This window comes from Lonchura striata, chromosome 1A (genome assembly GCF_050655825.1).
Source record: "Lonchura striata isolate lonStrDom1 chromosome 1A, ASM5065582v1, whole genome shotgun sequence".
In the NCBI taxonomy this organism is placed as follows: domain Eukaryota; kingdom Metazoa; phylum Chordata; class Aves; order Passeriformes; family Estrildidae; genus Lonchura; species Lonchura striata.
Genome location: NC_140741.1, coordinates 64,650,368 through 64,670,904, shown reverse-complemented (window position 1 = coordinate 64,670,904; position 20,537 = coordinate 64,650,368). Strand labels below are relative to the sequence as shown.

Here is a 20,537-nt window from a genome sequence, read left to right as displayed (position 1 = left end):
TTACTTTGTTAATATCCTCTTTCTGTCACCAGAGTCTTTAAGTCCAGTGGGCATGAAAAGACCCGGAAGAGCAGCAACAGGTGTTCAACAACTAAGTACCTCAACCTTAGGGGAATCCTGAAATGGTTCATGCAGGGTGACATTCATTGTGTGAAATTGTAATGTGTCCTTGTCATTACCTGGCAAAAATCACCTACTGCTGCATTCTAGGGTATTGTAATGGTGTCATTATGACCCCAGCTCCAGACAGTGGGAAATAAAAACAAAGAAATGGATTATGACAGTGGGAAGTTAGGCATGGCAGGCTTTGAATCTCAATATAAATCTCAAAATACAGACTTGGACATTTTTCCTCTCATCCTGACTGCACGAACACAACTGCAAAAAAGTATTGCAAACTCTTAAGAATGCTATCACTTAGGATTTTAAAATTGTTTCACTCTAAATATGAACAATTTTTGCTATGCTGATGGATATCATGAAGTCAAGCATTCTGCAGATATTATATTAGTTTGAACATACAAACTATGAAATTATAGCACCAAATGCTGGAGCAAGGTGACGCAGAGGGAAGCAGGAGTTACCTGCCAACCCACTTCACTTGATTTTAAATGGAGATCAGATTTTTGTTCAAACTAGTCATTCAGATCTGGGACATTATGTATGGTAGGGAAAGGATGGAAATTTATATTTACTGGAGTTCAATCAGAATAATATAAATGGCAAAGAACTTCAAAGCAAGAAGCTATTTGCTGTGGTAAGAGCCAAATTGCTCTCTCCTACTTAGGCATGTTTGTTATCACCAAAGAAATCCTAACACAAATTAAGATCAGCATCTGTATGTTCTTGCTGAATATCCAGCTATTAAATCACATTATATCATTACTACCTGAAATATAAAGTACTTATAGACTAGATGGGTATGAATTTTTATCTGTGCAAAACAACAAAAACTATTGACTTGCATTCCGAAAGTAAAAGAAGGAAGATGATCTGATTTCCCCTTTCAATCTGTCCCATTCCTTTTGATTCGATCTTCTGAGAAGTTTTACTAACAATCAATTTCATTCAACTGCTCCTGTAATATCTGGTAACGGTTTCTTTAATCCATCACTTAATGTATTTCAAGGATGCAGCTATGCAATAAGATTTTCAAAAACTAACCAACCAAACAAAAAAAATTCCACTATTAAACAACGAAGCAGGCTTCCTACTTCCTCCTGGTCAATGCCCGAGGCAGTCAGTGTTTAAGAGGCATTTGGACAATGCCCTTAACAACAGGGTTTAACTCTTAAGTCAGCCCTGAGGCAGCGGGGCAGTTGAACTGGATGTGGTTAATTGTAGGCCCCTTCCACTTGAAATTTTGTTTTTTTTCCAATCATCAGTGAGCAACTCAAAAGAGCACAGCCATGGTCTTGAAAGCAATGCTGCCTTTAAGACAGAAACAACACAGATGGCATGTAAATAAGTCTCATATTATGCAAAGTTCACATGAACGTATCCAAAAAGGGTTTGTCTTCAAAATTAGTTGTAAAAGTACTTCTTATTTAACTTGGTATACATCTAGGGAAGCACTTAAAACCTTAGAAGGAATTACACCAAGACATTTTTTAATGAAGAACATTTATCATTCCCTCTGTTTTCATACCATATCTATTAAACTTTCAGAAGAGATAAAAGTTTTTAACCATAGGATAAAAATACTTCTTCGGGTATATATAAAAAAATGTTCCGCTCAGCTTTAAATATACTGATTTTAATACAGACTGCTTTTACTTCTGAACACAGGATAAAAGGGTTATGCTATTTACATATATACCAATTACTACAATTTATCATTGCACACTTTCACACCAAGTTGCAAAAACAATAAACACAATTTGGAACAAAATATTTGCCCATGGCCCCTCACTTCTGTGCACAACTCTCTTCCACAGAATTTTTTTGATCTCTATATTTAAGAAGAATGGAACTGAGATCAGTTTTAATTCTGAAGCACTTGGAAACCAAGAGAGCAACAATCACTGAAAGAATAAAAGGCTATACAACAAAAAAAAACCAACACCAGAAGATCTATGACAGAAGGTAGCAGGGCCCCCTGAAATGCTACTTGCAACTGAAAGAGCAAAAAACTGCAAGTGTCTATCCTTGGGAGACAAAACATCAATCCTGGCTTCAAGGTCTGAACTACTTATGCCACTGAAGGAGAAAAAAGCCTTAAAACACAGAAATCAGAAGATAAAAAGGATTCCAAATGGACTTTTTCCAAAACATTACTAGAATTAAAGACTTTGAAAATAAACCTGCATACCAACAAAAGTAAAACTCAGATCTCCAAAACCACTTCAAGCAAGAATTAGGTAACACAACTTCAAAAACTGCTTAGTTGTTTTGAGCCTTTTTAAAATTCACACGAGCTTTTGCTATTGCATACACAAGCTCTGTCAAAAACTCCATTTCCCCACAAGCAGCAAATGACATACATACAGAAAATTATTTGTATAGATACCTCATACACCCAACATTGCAAAGAAAAAACATTTTAAAATCAAATTGTATATTGGAAGACTGAAAAAATGTGACACTGAATTCTTCAGCCTTCAAATAGATATGACACAGCTGAGCAATGTATGAGCTCACTGCCAGATGATCCAACCCCCCACTCTCCTCTGTCACTGCTCCTGGCACACAGTCTGCACCACTGCTGCTACTGACTGATGCTCATCAACTGCACAGTAACTCAAAGGCTCAGCAGAAAACGATTCACTCTGATGCTACATCAGTGAACTGTCAGACAGGAACTAAAGCATACAGGCCACTGACAGCAGGATACCAGAACCCACCCCTCCTTGGAGCAGCAAACCATCTGCTCTGCTCAGATACCTTATCCCCCACACCTTCTCCATCCACCCCAGCACTGAACAAAGCTGAATTTTTACAGGTTAAAAAAGTCCCACCACCTCACCCAACAGTGGATTTATGAGACAGGATCAATTTCCTAGGAAAACGTAACAATTTCTTGTAATCTGAACATTTGAACTTTTAAATTTAACAAAAGTTACAAAATTTACCTTCTAAAGGTAACACTTGAGTTCATTTATCTGTAATACAGACCAGACAACAATTTCCTCCATGTATCCTCTTAAAATGAGTATGGGTGATGCTTGGTCTCCACACTGCTTTGACACCTGCATACGCCCAATTTTTGAATATTTATGTTTAACTGTTTTAGTGTACAGACAGTTCTCTTGAGGAATACAAACATGAAATGAAAAACTGATTTCTAGAAGTAAATAGTATTTCTCAGTAAAGTTTGAATAGAATGTGACAGAGAAGGAAGCACATCTCTAGCCTAAGGTTTCTGCTCTAATGAATTCTAAGATCTACTCTGAAGTAGATGTTTAAAACTGCTCAGAAGCTGCAAATACTTAAGAGCAAAAAGAGTTAGCTTGCTGAAATACTGGAATTGCTATCAGCAATGCCCAATAAATGCTTTCTTCTTTTTCTTCTTCTGCATTAGCCATAGAGAGGAGCAGAAACACTGCAATGAGTGACACTCATTCAGTCACTCCTCTGCTGCATATATCAAAGTACTTTAAAGTAAAATTAGCTGCTTCTTTCAAAACCAGTAACATTATTTGACTCTTCACTAATGGACAACAAAAAAGAAGAGCAGCTTTCCACATCTCTCCAGGGCAGTAATCAAGTTGCTCCAGAGCAGACATACTGAATTTGGTGAAAACATAAGTAAGCAATTCAAAAGTTTAAATAAAGATCCCAACACAAGCATGAGATATCCAAACTACTTTATTTTAAGTCGGATTTGGGAACAGTAGTGCAGTACTTGATACAAGCTACCTGGATTCACCTCTTACTGCTGAGGCACACACTGGCAACCCAAAACTTTGAAGACAGGTGTTTCAGAGAGTACAGGTGTGTATATACATACGATTCTTGGAATCAAATTTCACACATTTCGAAGTGCATGGCATGTTTGTCTCTATGTGTCCTGAGATCCAATTATACACAACAGGTACTGAACCTATAAACAAAAAGCTTTTTCCACTACATGGTTCAAAAACACTAGCCAGAAGTTAACAATTTTCAATCATATTGAAAACATTTTATTTGATGTGGGTCACTGCCTTAGGACCCCAAGAATGAGAAATAACAGGGACAGGGGCTAAATAAAAACACTCTCAGCATCCATATTTACAGAAACGTTCCCCTCTGACCTGTTGTTAAAATGCAGACTGAGCTTACACTTCACTGGACTATAAAACATGAAGAACAGCTTCTGCTCTTATTTGGCTAAACACAAGAACAGAGTTACAAAATTTGCAACATATCAATAAAGAAACCAGAAGAATGTTAAGTTCTCTTCATTCTGTTCAAGCATGCACATACTCAGCAGTATCAGAACTAATGCTAAATAACATTTAGCCATCTTCTAGGTACCAAGCCTTATGTACCATAAATAGAAAAATAATTCTCGCATGCACACATCTATAGGACTGGTAGATGTTTCAAGGTAACTCAGCACACATTTTTTGGGGTGCCATAATATACCTGTCACTGTTAGTGACATGGGACTTACTACTAAGGACTGATATTCAAAACTGTTCAAATTTTATGCAAATAAGCCAATGCTCTGTTATTACATGATGACACATACTTGTAATTAAAACTGATGCTACACGGCCTAATATCTGGTTAATTACAGACACCTTCCAAATGTAAGTTTTTGCAAGAAGTCAGACATTACCTGAAATTTATTTTATGCTGCATTTTGTCCATTTGTTGTGCTTGATCATTTGATCTGAAATTTTAAATAAGCAGAGACCAAGAAGTTGACTATTTTATTGAGTTGCTTCAACCAGAGCAATTGTTTCTCAACTAAGAGGTCACAACCAAAATTATTAGATGGGGACTTTAGACATTTCAAAACAAAACCCAAAAATTAGTAACAGTAAACTCTTTGTTTCCCAGAGTTTTCTAGCTGGCAGCTAGTAACAGGAAGGCACAAATATTTTTAACAGCAGCCAGTAATGAAAATCGGTTTTCACTTCCTTGCTTTAGGAGAGCCTAGCCACCAAAATTAAACATTTTAATTTTGAAGTACCAGAAATCTTTGCTTCAAACTGCAGATCCCTGGCTCCAGCAGAAAGCTTTCCAGCACAGCTCTTCCTCCAGTTGCAACTTGCTCCATCTCATTTGACATCCGTGTTTTACCTGTACTCATGTATTTTATTGGTAAAGTTGATATCTTGGTACATAAGGACTGTGAAGCAAACTCAGTAGCAGACAAATCAGTAAGGTGGATGATGTGCCCTGCACTCTTATCTCAGTCTTACTCATTCCCTCAACTAAAGTGTTTTGCATACAAATACTTGAACATTTTCCTTAATGAGACACAAAGACTTGTCTCATGTTCAATATATATAATTACTCACGCAAAAAACCCATCTATAAAAAATTTTAAAGGTTCATAAAAATGTACAATTAAACATAATTTCTTCCAGAAGAGTAATTTTGAAAAATCTTTAGAAAGCAATTTGTATTTACATATGTTCATGCCAGCAAATAAAATATTGATTTTCAGTCCTTTCCTGGATTTTGACATTCAACAAACCAATGTGTTTAATCCTGCAGAAACACATACTAAGAATTTCTCCTACTGCCATTTTAGCAGTTGCTGTACTCAGATATAAATAATCAGAAAAACAAGACTGACTTTTTTTCTAAATGAAAAACAGAAATGGGACTGTTTACAAATAAGCCCATTAATCATCTTCCTTTTTGCAGGAACTCCAGTAACTTTGTCACATCACATTAGTGCAAATATTTCGCATGAAATGCTCAATTGCTAGCTAGTAACTATTTACAATGCAGATTTTTCTTGAAAGTAAATTTAAATCACTTAGAGTTTCCAAATTTTTAACAATATGCATGTGCCAAGCAGTTTTTGTCTGAAAACTGAGCTCTTCCTTCCACACAGTAGAGACATAGAGGCAATTCTACAGCCTTATCTACAGAGAATACATCTTTTCAGTGCAAAAGGATGACAAAAAAAACTTTTCAATTCTAGGTTTATAAAAAAAGCCATCAGGCTCTCTGAAAGAGCCTCATTTCCTTTAGCAGCCTCAAGCACAGCAGAGAAACCCTTTTTAAGAATTGCCCTTCTCCAACACAGGCAAGTTTTATCACCACTTTCCACAGAACACAACCCAAGTTTAGGCAGATGAACAGCTCACAACCCAGAGCCTCCAAGTATAAATAAACTCTTCCATATTCAGCTTACAGCACCAAAACTAGGCTTCTGCACCATCTCTCCCTCAAAAGGCATCAGTCCCTCAGTACTGACCTCTTCTGTAACTCATCACCTCTGACCTTGGACAGCCAGTTTAACTGTCTGAGGTCACGTAGACTGTTATGTCCATCCCCTCAATCAAAGTCAGTCACAAACAGATGGTCCTAGCAATATTTTACAAGAAGATACAGATCTAATACCTAGAAGAAGGAAATAAGTTGTCTTTAGGCACTGTACTCTTGGTCTCTAAACATACACACACTAAAAATACAAAAAAAACCAACAAAAACAAAAGCCTGAAGAAATGGAAAGCAGATTCATTCCAAAACTTTGTTCTAAAGCCCAGACAGTAAACCCTGAGCTCAAAACAGTAGGGCTTGAAGTTCAACTTTTGTTACACAGGAAAAAGACACTCTTAGATAAAGAGTTAGTAATTGAAAAGGTCACAGAGACACTGATCAGTGATATATATAAGAAGCTGCATCATAAAGCACTTCTGCCTCTGCTCTCTCATCTCTTGCCCCCAGGATGTAAAGTTCAATCAGTAGGACATCTCAGGAAATGTCATACAAAACTCACAGCACATACAAGCACATCCAGTCAGATTTTGGAGGCCCATAGAAGACACAAGCTGCCGTTCTGAGCAGGATTCAAACCTGTGGAGATGATCTGTCTGCTCTAAATAACTGTCTGCTCTCCTGACTCACTCCCTTCTTTCCCTGAAATAGGAGTCAATTTTGCAGGATACTGGCCTCTACAAAACACTTAACAGCCAACACCTTAAAGAAAACATAAAATATACCCGAGTCATAGAAAGTCAAATAAAACAGAGGTAAAGCATCTAATGTGCTTGTAGCACAGTTTGCTGTGAAAACAAGCTATCCTGCCTCTTAAGATGTGTTCTAACAGTCCTGGGCATACGCACTTTAACATTAACATGAAAATAAAGCATAATTTTAGGCTCAACACCCTCATTAGGTATCATCTATTAGATCAGCATAAAACAACTTGCTGTCTTTGCAGATTGCAGCTCATCTGCTGAATGGCAACAGAAACAGGACCCAGTGTAAAAAAAGGCTGCTACTCAAAGGCTACAGAACCCACTGTTATGGCAGTTAAGCATTGCCCAGTATCTCAGCCACTGACTTCCTTCCATGCTCAGCAAAGACCTAGTCACAGCTGTACCTTTCACAGGAAGTCACCAGCTTACACAAGCCTCAAGTTCAAAGCAGTCCTCTAAGATGTGATCAACACATGTTTTAAGCTGCCATTGTTGTTAATACAGTTACTTGTGTGTAGAGTATAATACATGATGTAGTAATTACAGGGTTCTGTGTCTCTGACCTCTTATAAGCACTCTGAAGTTCAAGATTTGATTTGAAAGTTTCACTTTCTGGTTTGTAAATTAAATCCTACAGTATATGAGGTAACAGAAAAACATATCAGGAATTTGTTCCTAACTTCAAAAGCAGAGTCTGAAAATAACATTAAAAAGCATTTGGTCTACTCAAATAAGCAACACCCTCACAGAAAATCTGATGCAGCATGACTAAGTGAAGAGTGAGGTGGTTCAAGTACTGGCTTAAGTGCTGTGCTCAAAGGGTTGTGAGCAGCAGTATGAATTCCAGCTGGAAACAGTCACTGCTGGAGTAATCCAGACCTTAGTATTTTGCATCAATGCTTCTCCATTGATGGCATCATGGGACAGAGCACACCCTCAGAAAGCTGCAGCTGATCCAAAACTGGAAGGAGTTGATGCACCACAGAGTTGCACTGTCAGTGAGAGGGACCTCAAGAGGCTGTAGAAATGTAGAAACTTGGGGGATTCATGAAGTTAACAGAGGGGTGGGTAAAACCCTGCACCTGGAAGAAATAAACCCGTGAAGGTTGATGACCTCCTTCATTCCCTTTCATCAGGTTTTTCCACACACTGGTAAGATCCCCCTTGAGCCTCCTCTTCTCCAGGCCTATTAGTCCCAGCAGTCTCTGCCCTTCTTCATAGGCCATACAACAGACACATAGCTTGTGCTGGAATGGGCCTCTCAAGACCATCTCGTCTAACTCGCTGCAATTAGCAGGAACATCTTCACAGATGCTCTGTTGCTCAGAGCCCAGTTCTTGACCTGACCTTGAACACTGCCAGGGATGGAATATTCAATCACCTCTCTGGGCAACCTGTTCCAGTCTCATCATCATTATAAAAAAAATTCTGTACGTATAATCTGAATGTAGTGTCCAGTGAGACTGTTACCTCCACCCTTGGAGATAAAGAGTCTGATAATCCTGGGCAATCTGCTCTAGTTGATCATGCTTGGTGCAGTTCTAGACAGGACTAGATTCCTTCCAACCTGAACTACTGTACAGTTCTAAGATTCAATAGATGTACAAGCCACACGAGAATGTAACCTTAACTACTTTTCATTACAGAAAACAAAGTTGAAGAAATTAGCCAAAATTAAGACTGCATGTTGCATACAATTGCCTAATATCTGACAAAGCTCCTGAATTACAACTTCTTAATTACTCAGTCTTGTACAATTAATCTTAGACATAAAATGTAACATGCATTCATCTTTCCTCTCCACAAGATATAAAATGGTAAACTACATCTTGTAAGCAGTAATTCAAGAATCATTAATATTGCTCCTTGAACTACTGGTCTTTCCTGTTACTACTGTTGTATATACAACACTGTGATGATAGTTTTATCTTTAATTTCCAGTACCTAGCACAGTTGACAAAAAAATTAACATCGCTATCAGGTTTTAATTTGCAACTTTTGTACCAGTAAGCAGGAAAAATGGCATGAGTTAAATGAAAAACATAGTATTAAAACACAGCATCCAATCACATATACTTCTAGCAGTAGAATGAAAAATCACTACATAGTTCAAACCTACCTTTCTGCAGCAATTTGATCTCTCCATTTTCTTTCTTGATTTCATTCATTAGTTTGTGCTTCTTCTTTTCTTTTTGCTTCTTCTCCCTTTCTTTGACTTTATCTTTGATTTGACCTGAAATGCAAATATTTCACTATTAAGCAAGAACAGAAAAGTAATTGTAACATACATGTTTCCTATTACTCTTATGCAAGCTCTATTAAGAGGATATAGAGGAGGAGTTACAAGGAAATCCCAGTACTTACAATATGAAAAGCTAATATTTATCTGTTGCGTAATCCAACATAAGCTTCTTTAACTCCGAAAAGTTTTGTCTGTTATGTTGTGGCTCTATGCAACAACCCAGCAAGTTAACTATATAGCAATTTTTCCTTACTCCTATACATTCTGCTCTTATTTTGCATCTGCAGTCAGCTCATTTGTTGAAATTGGAATACGATCTAGACATACTCTGAACATAAAGGCTTTTGCAAATACCTGGGAAAGACAGTTTAATCTGTCAAATGAAAAATCTTTTACATTACATTCACAGGCTAATGCATCAATAGCAGTCAGATATAATTAATAAAAACATGAGACATGCTGTATTCAAACAGCAGACTTAATTCACTGGTGCTTCCCCTGCTTACCTACAATCAGCAACAGCTAACCTGAGCAGTCTCATTTTTCATTTACTTTCTTGTCAAGTCACTCCAGGTTTTTAAATCCCTGACACAGAAAAGCAGAGCCTCTAGGCATGCTTTCTGCATGTAAAATACTAGACCTAGAGGAACTAATAGTTTCAAGCAGTCATCTTTGCAAGCCAAGTTGAGATTCACTTATGAGGCCAAGCATTAAAGAAGTCAGATTTTACTAGGCTTATATGCAGTGCAGCCAGCACTCCACACCTTATTTCTTGGCCTGAAGCCAGTACCTGCTCAAAGAGTTCACTGGGCTTTTTAACCTCCACAGGGAAAGAGGAAATCTGATTTCAAGCTTCTACATAATGTTATGCTTCAGTAATACAGCTGAGAGATAGCCCTGATGTTTTATTCATGGTACTTGCATTATAAACCCCAAGTGGAAGCAAAGAAATCCAATTACTCTTCCTTAAGCATTCACATAAAATAGAAGTAGTGAGTATGTTCACTACTAACAAATGAGAAATATTTCAGAACCAAACCAAAGAAAGCCCTCAATTCTAGAAGGCAATGTAGAGTGACCCCTAACCAAACTACTCAGTAATCACGTTGATAAAGGTGCAAAGAGCTGACAGTAATCCACATAAGTGCATGCTCTAACCATGATTCCACAGCATTCTCATCTTTCTTCTGAGGAATATTCTAATGAGGATACAAAACTTAAACCCTTGCAATTCTTAGGGTAAGCAAAGGATGTCTTTTAGAGAGAGTCATAAGAAAAAAAGTCAAATAAAAACCAAAATAGATGGCAACTGAGATATGTCTGCTGCCTCTCCACAGATCATAAGCAGCAGGGAGAGAACAAAAACTATACTGGCACAAATATAATAAGGTAGCTGCACTTACAGAATGTCTTAGTTCTAAGTGACTAAAGCAGCCATGTCCAAGAACAGCCTCCTCCTAACACCTCTGTGGGAAGGGATGGATGACAAAGCAGATTTATGTGTATAGCAGACCATGGAAACCAAATAAGCTTTCCTAAGCAACATAAACCTTTCTAGGAATAGGTTAAACAGACATAAATCTTCCTCTCCAACCTGCTCTCCCCAAAAAGGAATCTCTAATTTGTAAATCCCCTGCAACTTGAGTATAAAGTTGGGTAAATTGTACAAAAGGAGTTAATGTAACACTCTGAAAACAGACACTCAGCCAGTAGGCAGTAACACCAGGCTTGATTTATAACCTTGGCTGAATGATCAATTCAGCCAGAACTTCAATTATCATGGGAAGACCTAGATTTTATCCCAACATTTTTGTATGGTTAAGAGGCACACTTGACTTCTGCTATCACTTACAAATCAAAGCAAGATTAAAGAGCACATGCAGATGTTGAATATTGCTGAAAGAGGACAAAAGACTGAAAGAATCTTTTACTGCCAGCTCATGAAAATGAGGCCAATGAATCTTCCAGTTTTGTCAGAAGCAACACATAAAGACAGAGAACCTTTTAAAGAGCCTCTAGTTTATTTTCACATCTCCAAAGGAATTAGAGCCAATGGTGAAACCTTCCCAACAAAAGAAACAATGAATGTGTTCTGTAACATTCCACAGCAACAGCCCCGAGTAAATCGAGTAAATCGTGCCACAAGTGATTGCAAATACAATATAAATGCAGCTGAGGGAAGTTTGGAGTAAACATTCCCTTCTAGAAATCACCGTATTGTAACAAAACCAGTATAGAGACTGATGCAAGAAATAAACAGTTGAGAAGCTCAATTGGAATATACAGATTTTCTGATTTCCTGCCTCAAAGCTCACAGAATAGCTTAACAATGGCCAGTAGTTCACTTAAAAAAACCCTCCAAACTATAAATACTGAAATTAAAAAAAAAAATCTTTGCATATTTAAAAAAAAAATGTGTCAAAATGAGAGTTATTCCATGGATTAACACTTGAACTTAATTCTCAGTTGAAATGTTTTAAGTTTCTGAGTATGAATAAGTATTTTCTAGTCCAGCTTGCAGAACTCAAACACAACTCTCAAAATTCTGCATATTATTCTCCTCAGGGACATCCAGAAACATGAACACTCTTAATAAAATACCTGCTTTAAAATTAATAACCCAAACATTAAGCAATTTACAACCAACATATCACAGAATAAACAAGTGAGTGACATTGGCAAGGAAAAATAAAATCTTGTTCTGTTGAAGTTATAAAAACCTGGAGTGCTCTTGTACAGTTTTTTTGAAGTTGGCCACAGGAGACAGCACTACATCCATTTCTCCAATGTGAGTCCTGCCAATGGGCTGCAGCTCTTCACAAACTGCAGCAGTGTGGGTCCTTTTCCATGTGGAGCAGTCCCTCGGGCACAGCCTGCTCCAGCATGGTGTCCCATGGGGTCACAGGTCCTGCCAGCAAACCTGCTCCAGCATGGGCTCCTCTTTCCACAGGGCTACAGGACCTGCCAGGAGCCTGCTCCAGCAAAGGTTTCCACAGGGTCACAGCCTCCCTGGACATCCACCAGCTCCAGGCTGGAGTTCCAGGTGGATCTCTCCTCCACCATGGACCTCCCTGGGCTGCAGGGGCACGGCTGCCTCACCAGGGGCTGCCCCAGGGGAATCTGCTCCAGCCCCTGGAGCACCTCCTGCCCCTCCTTCTGCCCTGACCTGAATGTCTGCAGGGCTGTTTCTCTCAGATATTCTCACTCCTCTCTCCAGCTGTAATTGGTCCTGTGAAGTAACTTTTTCCCCCCTTTTAAAATATATAATCCCAGAGATGCTACCACCATCACTGGCAGCTTCTCACAGAAGCCAATCCTGCATCTCCCCTGCCACCAAAACCTTGCAATGCAAACCCAATCCAACTTTACTAAATAAACCAGTGAATACTTTTTAAAATATAGAGCTTTGTGTGAATAACTATCCCTGTCTAGAAAAAATACAACACCCAAAGAATTAAGAGATTTCTAAATGTCTTGTTCAAATTCACAGTAAGGAGTGTCACCATAAAGTCCATATTCTTTGCTTTGCATGTCAAAGAAACAGTACACCCACACTCGAAAGAAATGCTGCAACAGCAGTACATTAAAATAAAAGAAGTGCTACATAGACAGGAAGACTTATTCTGGTGTGTGCCATTTCACCTTTCTAAAGGGCATCTGAAAAATATTTTCACTTTACAACAATTCTACACAATGAACTGAACTAATTAAGAATTATATGCATACTTCCTTCTCCAATTCCAAAGCTACATTTCTGAATGTTAGGTTAAGTACATAAATAAAAGAAATGGATACACACTGTATTTATACATTAAATAGCCATTTACAACTAAAGGATACAGTATAAGTTCTTCATTTCCCAACTCAAGAGATACCTTCTCATAATGTCTGACACAATTTCCTAAGCAGTAAATACAGGAACACAAATTCACAGATCACATCATCCTGATTTCAGAAATCTACTCAGATCTTTGCCTCTACTGCAAGCTTTCTACAGACAAAAAGGTAAACCTAGAGCATAGAGAGGGAGTAGTAAGTAGGAAGCGCTCTTTAGCCGATGGACTATGTGCAATGTGGTGGCTGTCACTTGGGAAATTTGCACCTTGAAGCCCATGAAGGAGATCAAGCAAGCAAGTCCATTTCAGCACTAAAGGAGGAGAGCTGTACAGCCCCGTCAGATGCCAAAAGCTGCAGCTGCTCTGCATCATTTTCCAGATGGTAACTCACATTAGTAGTCAGTCATAGATAATGTTCAAAGTATTCTGCCTCTCTCTCCTCTGTTTGATTTAAGGGCTGTCACTGCACATGAGGCAAAATATTTACAGACTACTGCTAAAGGACACCATCAATATGGATAACACCACTAGCAGTGTAACTGAAAGGAAGGGGGAATAGGGAGGGGCATACAAGAACATCAGTTACCATCCCTTCCATCAGCACTCTCCTCGCTTTGAACAAACACCCATAAAAATAAAACCTCAAGAAGCCATGTTTAACTGGTTATGCAGGTACATGAAGTACATTTAACATCACCATGTTAACAGCTTTGACACCTGCACTTATTAAATCCTACAATGTACACTGCAGAGCAGGTTTCCTAACTTAATGAACATGGAAAAACCCAAACAGTATGTTCAAGACAAAATAAAAATCATCAAAAAAAGGACAGGTTTCATATCCCAGCAACCAGGGATAAATGGCTGACACCCCTTTCAATAATTTAAGTTTAAAATCCAAGATATGAGTAAAGAAATCCCTTATCAGGCAAAAACATTTATTCAAGCTCTTCAATTAATGAAAGGAGAACAGATCTCTTTCAGAATTAAAACACTTCCAGAAAACTTAAACATGATCTTTACAGTTTCCATTTCCTCTAAGCTTTGCACTTCTAAGGAAATCTTCTACATGCAGAACTGAATGAGTCAGATTTAAGCTCAAGAACTGGGGAGTTGAAATCAGTAACAGACAATGTGAGAGCTGCAAGCAAGGCCTCTTCAAGAAGTTTTAGATCAAATGGTTCAGTTGACACAAGATCAGGAGGCTAAGAAAAATTATTTCTTATTCTAAAATCAGAGTAAGTTTCTGATGCATAAATGACACACAAAGCTGGATTCTGGGGTACAGAAGGGCATGGCTCTCCAGCTTAGAAAAGTTTTGCTCTGCCTAGCAAGCTTCAAGTCATCAAAAAGGGGCCAGGGTCCCTCAAGAAAAAGATGCACTGCTCCAAATTTATCCCAACATTGTATACTTACATTAATGTCACTACCACCTCTGAAAACTGAACTGCATGTAAATCTCAAACAGCAACAGAAATTTGAGAAGTCTCTCTTCCTCCTGAATACCATATTTAAAACCCTAAACACTTTCTAGACATTGCTGCTTACAGTAGAGTATCTAAATAGAAATATATTGAAGAATTCAGATGAAAGTCATCAAGAGGCCTCATAAGCAGGAAAATAACTGCTATATTTAAAAAATTCAGAGAGAAGGGGGAAATTAATCAAGCCACATAGTATAAGGAAAAAGGAAAAAAAGGGAAATAGTAATTAACAGAAGAAAAAATAAAATGTTTAGCAGAAGAAAAAATAAAGGACAACTTTCCAAGCAAGATCCACGGCTCCAGTTCTAAAGAAGGGAAAAAGAAGATCCAAGATTTTCTTCAACCTATTTTGGTAACAGAGACTATGAAATGAGCATCCCACTGGATGCAGACTAAAATTATTAAGACTGAAAAGTGTAACTTCTTGAAAGCTAAAATCCCAGAAGAGTCACATGATACAAGGTAACAGTTACCAGAAGAATCATTGCTAAATGCTCATCTGAAATCTAATCTTATCTATCCTTCAAAGACAGCGGGAGAAAGAAGGGGGGTGGGAAGAGGGGGGGGAGCAAAGGAAGGAGAGTTAAAAGAAAAAATAGACTAATATTAAAAACAAGAGCTACCGTGCTATATTCAGTTTTCCTGCTCATACGGGGAATCCCCATCTGCAAGTCAAAAGATTTCCATCTCATTTTGCAACTGCCTGCACACTGAGGCAATCTTACAAATGGATCACTGAAGAAAAAAAAAAAAGAGGGAAAGAGAAATGGTACACAGAAACAGCAAGTAAAGCAGAAAACATGGATCATGCAACTGCATTATCCCTTACATAGGGACCAAAACCAAAGATTTGGACAGGCATTGTCTAATGAAGAGGGGAGTGGCTGAGCTGAGCTTTGCACTGTTATGAAAACAATGTCAACTATGAGCTGCTAAAGCAGAGTATCGGTTAAATGACTAACTGAATCAGCAGAGTCATAGCATGAACAGCAATCACTTCTGTCAGACTGACACTGTATTTTAAAAACAAAAACATTGCACAACTTTAGTTCCACTATCAGAATGTACATGACAAGTGAAATTTAAGCTTATTTTAAACAGCCTAAACCTAGTTATCTGCAGAATAAATCATGCATCCAGCAAAAGGCTCTTTCAGGTTCTCTGCATGGTAGATCATCTCTGAAGGGGTCACTGAACTCCATTCATTTAATGGAATCACAAGCTGTAAGGCCTGCTTATGACTCTGCAACTTAAAAGCTCTTTGCAATTAATTAAAAGACCAAAGAAGTCTTTAAACAAAGACTGAAGAAAATATAAATTTTTTTTAAAAGCTTTAAACATATCATCCATTCTTGGCTACTACCAAGCTTAACATTTTCCTATCACTTAGGAAATTAGGGTGCCTCAGAACTAGGCTCCTTTACCTTGTAATCACTACTGCAAGTGAAAGACACAGATCAGCTCCTATCATCAGCTTTTCTGAATGCAAGGTGAAAAATCTCACCATTTCCTTCTCAGTGTCAATACCCCTATCATCATTACCATAATCAAACTAAAATTAGGAAAACGCATTTGCTACGACTTTCAAGGCCAGATCTCACATTCATTTATCCCACATCACTGCACACCCTGATTCCCTGTATTATTTTGTCTACATCACACTCCTAGCAATCTCATAAGGCAAATTTTGCCATTCTTCTCCTGATTCCTCTAGCTTTGCTTCTCATTTTCTCTAGTACTGAAATCTGTGCAGGCCCTCAGTCTCTCTCACAAAATGTAAAGCTTTTTCTCCCCTCACACTAAGAGCTCTGTGCAGCAAAGCACACAGCTCACTGATCAAAAACACAATTCTTCGTTTACAGGTACTACAATAACAAGGAATTCCACTCCATTCCATGCACCCACCTGCAGTGCCTCTCCATTTTGGTTGCAAACAGGAGGATGGACTTTTTCCATTTTCAGAGCCTCAAAACGACGACAGAACTCTCACCCATTCCACCTGCTTATCTGTTAGTATTCCTGCCTCTATACCTCTAGCCTCCCCATTGGCACAACCTTCCTTCTAGCAGGTGCAACACTGGCATGTGTACCAGTTCTGAATACTAGGAGAGAAAAACAATCAATACTATCAATTCCACATTGCTGCTCCTTCTCCACTGCATCAAAAGCAGAAAGGTTGTCCAGCTGCAGACTCCAGGAACAAGAGACTGCACTTGCCTGCATGAGGCTGATTTTTAGAATGCACTGATGACAGCCTATAGAAACTCAGCCCATTACACCTGAAGAATATTTTATTCCTACTTCCCTGCCCCTCATATATCTTATATGTGCAAGCCTTTCAGTTTTTCATAATTACTCCAAATAATCTAAATATACCCATGCTGTTCAATTCCACCCTGTAGGCTGCCTAAAATTTTCATTCTCCTTCTATTCTACCTTCCTGGCCTTTTTGACAGCATCTAAGTATAACCTTTCACCCCAAAATAAGACCAGAATCACTCCATACTGCTTTTGCCTACTATTTTCCTTTCTTGTTAGTATTTCAAATTAATTCTACATTCACTTATTATATGCTTCAGCCACAGTCCCTCTGGTACCTTTTTCCAGTCTGTAGCTTCAGCACTCCCAATGCACAAGTTCTGACTATTCCACCCACTCACCTGAATGTCATTCTTAGCTTTCCTCTGTACTTAGGATTCTATGTGCCTGCCCCCTAGCCATTCTTTTCTCTCTGCATCATAACTGCATTTTCCCCTTTCCTCTCTTGAGAAGTAAATTATTCACAGGATTAACAGCACAAACCTGTTCTTTAATCTACAGTCAAATATTGAATCACTTTAGAAAGGCTGGCAGCTCTCAGCAGAAGACTCAGTGCATCTTTCACTTTCTCACAGCCTTTTCTGCAAAAATATAGTTTCATTAAAATAAAGTTCTTATTTTATATAGGAAATTACACCACAAAATTTTAGGTTTAAAAACTACTTCCTCTAAAAAGAAATCTGTAGACTCAGATGCCAAACAGGTATTGCTTGCCTTCGAAAATTTATTTGTTGCAGTAGGTAAGTTTTCAATGAACAAATATGTAATGTAAAATGATCTGTTGTGAGCACTCAGCAATTTAAAAAAAAATAATTTGTGCCTGTGAGTACATAAGCTCTGAGAAAAGTATCTTTTCTAGATATAGGATGCAGAATCTCCTCTTTAAAGATAAATCACATCAATTATTCAGTTAACACTATCAGTGTCAATTTCTTTAATCAATGTGAAAGAATATTTCTTCTTGTTATTATAATATGGTTCCAAGATTTACTAACATGACTCTTTTTAACACTGGTAGGACACTACAGTAATCGGAGCAAATATGGTTATTAATTACACAGCTTTGCAAGAAGGATATTGGATGAGTTTCTTAGCAGCTATCCTTGAAGACACAATGACTTCACCAACATCAAACGGGTACTGAGCATCGTTTCTAAAGGCTTTTTCCCAGTCACCTTTTGGACAGGAACAAAGAAGGAAAAAAGTCCTAAAATGGAACACTTGAAAGCACTGAAATTACATACTTAAAACCCACCTGTACACCACCAATCAAGATCCAAGTAAATAATTTAAAAAAATCTCAATGGTCAGTGAATCATAGACTAAGATACTTATGGAAATTAGTGGAAAATTCACTAAGGCAGCCCAGACAACCTAATCGGCAGACAAAAAGGCATATTGATATTTGTCTACAAACTTAGCTGATCCTATAATTACAGGTATAGGCCACAATAAAAGTAACCTAAATTTACACAACAGCTATAATTTATCTTTCCTTTAAAATAAAGGAAACTTGATTAAACTTCAATGTTTAATCAAACATGTACATTTCAAATTCCTCATATTTCAATGCATATATAAAAGCATCAACATCTGGTTTAAGGTCACTGGAGACTGGGAAAGGACACACTAGGAATAAAAGCATGTATTCTTGTACTATTATCATGTATTAACGTATTGTCTTTTAGTTCCCAAGATTTACTGTTGATCACAGCAGGAATCCAAGCAAGACTCATGCCTGACATCTTGTCCTACCTCGTATGGCCATTTTTGTCCACTACCACTAATGAACTAACCCAGCACTCCTCCTCTTATCCTGAGGACCTCGAGTATTCTTTGGGAGATGTGATCTTCAAAAAATAAAGAAAGCCTGGAGCAGCAGCCACATGACATCTCTTAAGTCTAAGTATCTAAATTTTAACTGCATTTTAACTAGTACTCAATGACTTAGCCTGTAAAAATTAATAGCCTAAGAAAGTAGATTATTTAGGATTTAATTTTTAAATTACGGCGGTATTTTGCAACATGTTCTTCGTTTTTCCCCCCAATTCAATTTTGTTCGCCCATTTCTAATAAATTACTCGGCATCCTCATTTCCCTAATAGGTAAGAAAACCTAAGGCCTCTGGCAGCTTCTGGCTGACGCCATCGCCAATTCCACACCCCCTTTTTTGACAGGATCGACGGCGGACGGAGCCGCGGCTGCCTTCCCCACGAACCCACACGACGCCGGCGATGTGTGCGCGGCTCCGGCGCTGCCGCAGGCGCGGCCCGCCCGCGGCCGGGGCAGCCCCAGCGGGGCCGCTGCGCTCGCTGCCCCTTCCAGCCCTCCCCGCCCGGCCCCCGCCGCTCACCTTTCGGGAACAGCAGCTTCACCTCCCCGTTCTCCTCCCGGCTCAGGGCCCCGCCGCCATCTCCCGCCGCCACAACGGGCAGCGCCCCGTGCTTCCTCCTCTCCTTGTCCCGCTTTTCCTTGGGTCTCTTGGGCTTGGCGCTGCCGCCGCCGCCTCCCGCCTCGGCCGCCAGCGCCAGGCGGTGCCGGTGGTGGCGGTGCTGGTGCTGCGGCTGGGACGAGGAGGGGGAGGCGGACGGCGGCAGCAGCACCGCGGGCGGCAGCAGCTTCCGGGACAGCGGGGAAGGGAAGGCGAAGCCCCCCGCGCCCGCCGAGGGGCCCGAGGGCAGCGCGGCGAAGCCCCACGGCCCGGGGCCGCTGTAGCTGGGCACGACCGCGGGCAGCGGCTGCTTGGCGCTCCCGCCACCGCCGCCCCCTTCACCGTTGACGCGCTTAGCGCCCTTGAGGCTCCGCTCCTCGGCTCCCTTCACCTTCTTGGCGGCCGGCTGGGATCCGCGGGAACCTTTGGCGTCCGGGGCCGTCCTGGCGCCGAGCAGCTCCTGCTCGGGGGGCGCCACGCCACGACCGGGACTGGGCGGCTCCGCCATCTTGGGCTCCGGAGTCTATTTACTCCCGGCTCGCCCCAACCGATCGCGCCGGGGGCGGGGCACGTCACGGCCTCGCCCAATGGGCCGGGGAGGCGCCGGATTGACAGCGAGAGCGGCCAATGGTGGGGCGGGGAGAGGGGGCGGGCCCTCAGGGGATTGGGGGCGGTGGCTCGGCTGAGTGCGCAGGGCGCGGGGGCGGAGCGGCGTGAGGGGAGCGCAGCGGGCAGAGGAGCGGCGGCGCTCTTGAGAAACGCGTTTGTTTGGGAATAAGGAGGGTTTCGACCCCGGCGCATCCCACGAGTTTCCTTAGCGCCTCAGGTTTTGGGCTTCTCCGTTCTGGGAGCGGCTGACGGGATCCTTGCAGCCCCGCGGGCTGTTCCTGGGAAGGGCGTTTGCTTGGGAATAAGGAAGGTGTGGACTCGCGCCGCTCCCGGTGGATGTACCCCGGAGGCGATGAACCTGTCCCTCGGGACGTTCCGGGGCCGGGGGGGTGCTCTCCACGCTCTTCCCACAGCTTGGAGGGACTCGGATGGAGCCCGGCAGCCCCGGGCCTGGTGGGAGGGAGGCGGCGGTGCCGGCCCGCGGGGCGGTCGAGTGTCTGCCCCAGGGATCATTGACCGCCGCAG

The 20,537-nt window shown here is 40.4% G+C and overlaps 1 protein-coding gene across 2 annotated transcripts in view; it reads right to left on the bottom strand.

Annotated features, from left to right (window-relative positions):
• RSBN1L (round spermatid basic protein 1 like) overlaps window positions 1–19,924 on the bottom strand; it is a 50,500-nt gene extending 30,576 nt beyond the window's left edge. For both annotated transcript variants that reach the window (XM_031506994.3, XM_077783648.2), the window contains exons 1-2: window positions 19,326–19,924; window positions 9,211–9,324 (exon numbers count right to left, since the gene is read on the bottom strand). In XM_031506994.3, the coding sequence (XP_031362854.3) occupies window positions 9,211–9,324; window positions 19,326–19,911 (700 nt within the window). In that variant the 5' untranslated portion in view covers window positions 19,912–19,924. The remainder of the gene's footprint in view (window positions 1–9,210; window positions 9,325–19,325) is intronic.
• Between the last annotated feature and the right edge of the window lie 613 nt (window positions 19,925–20,537).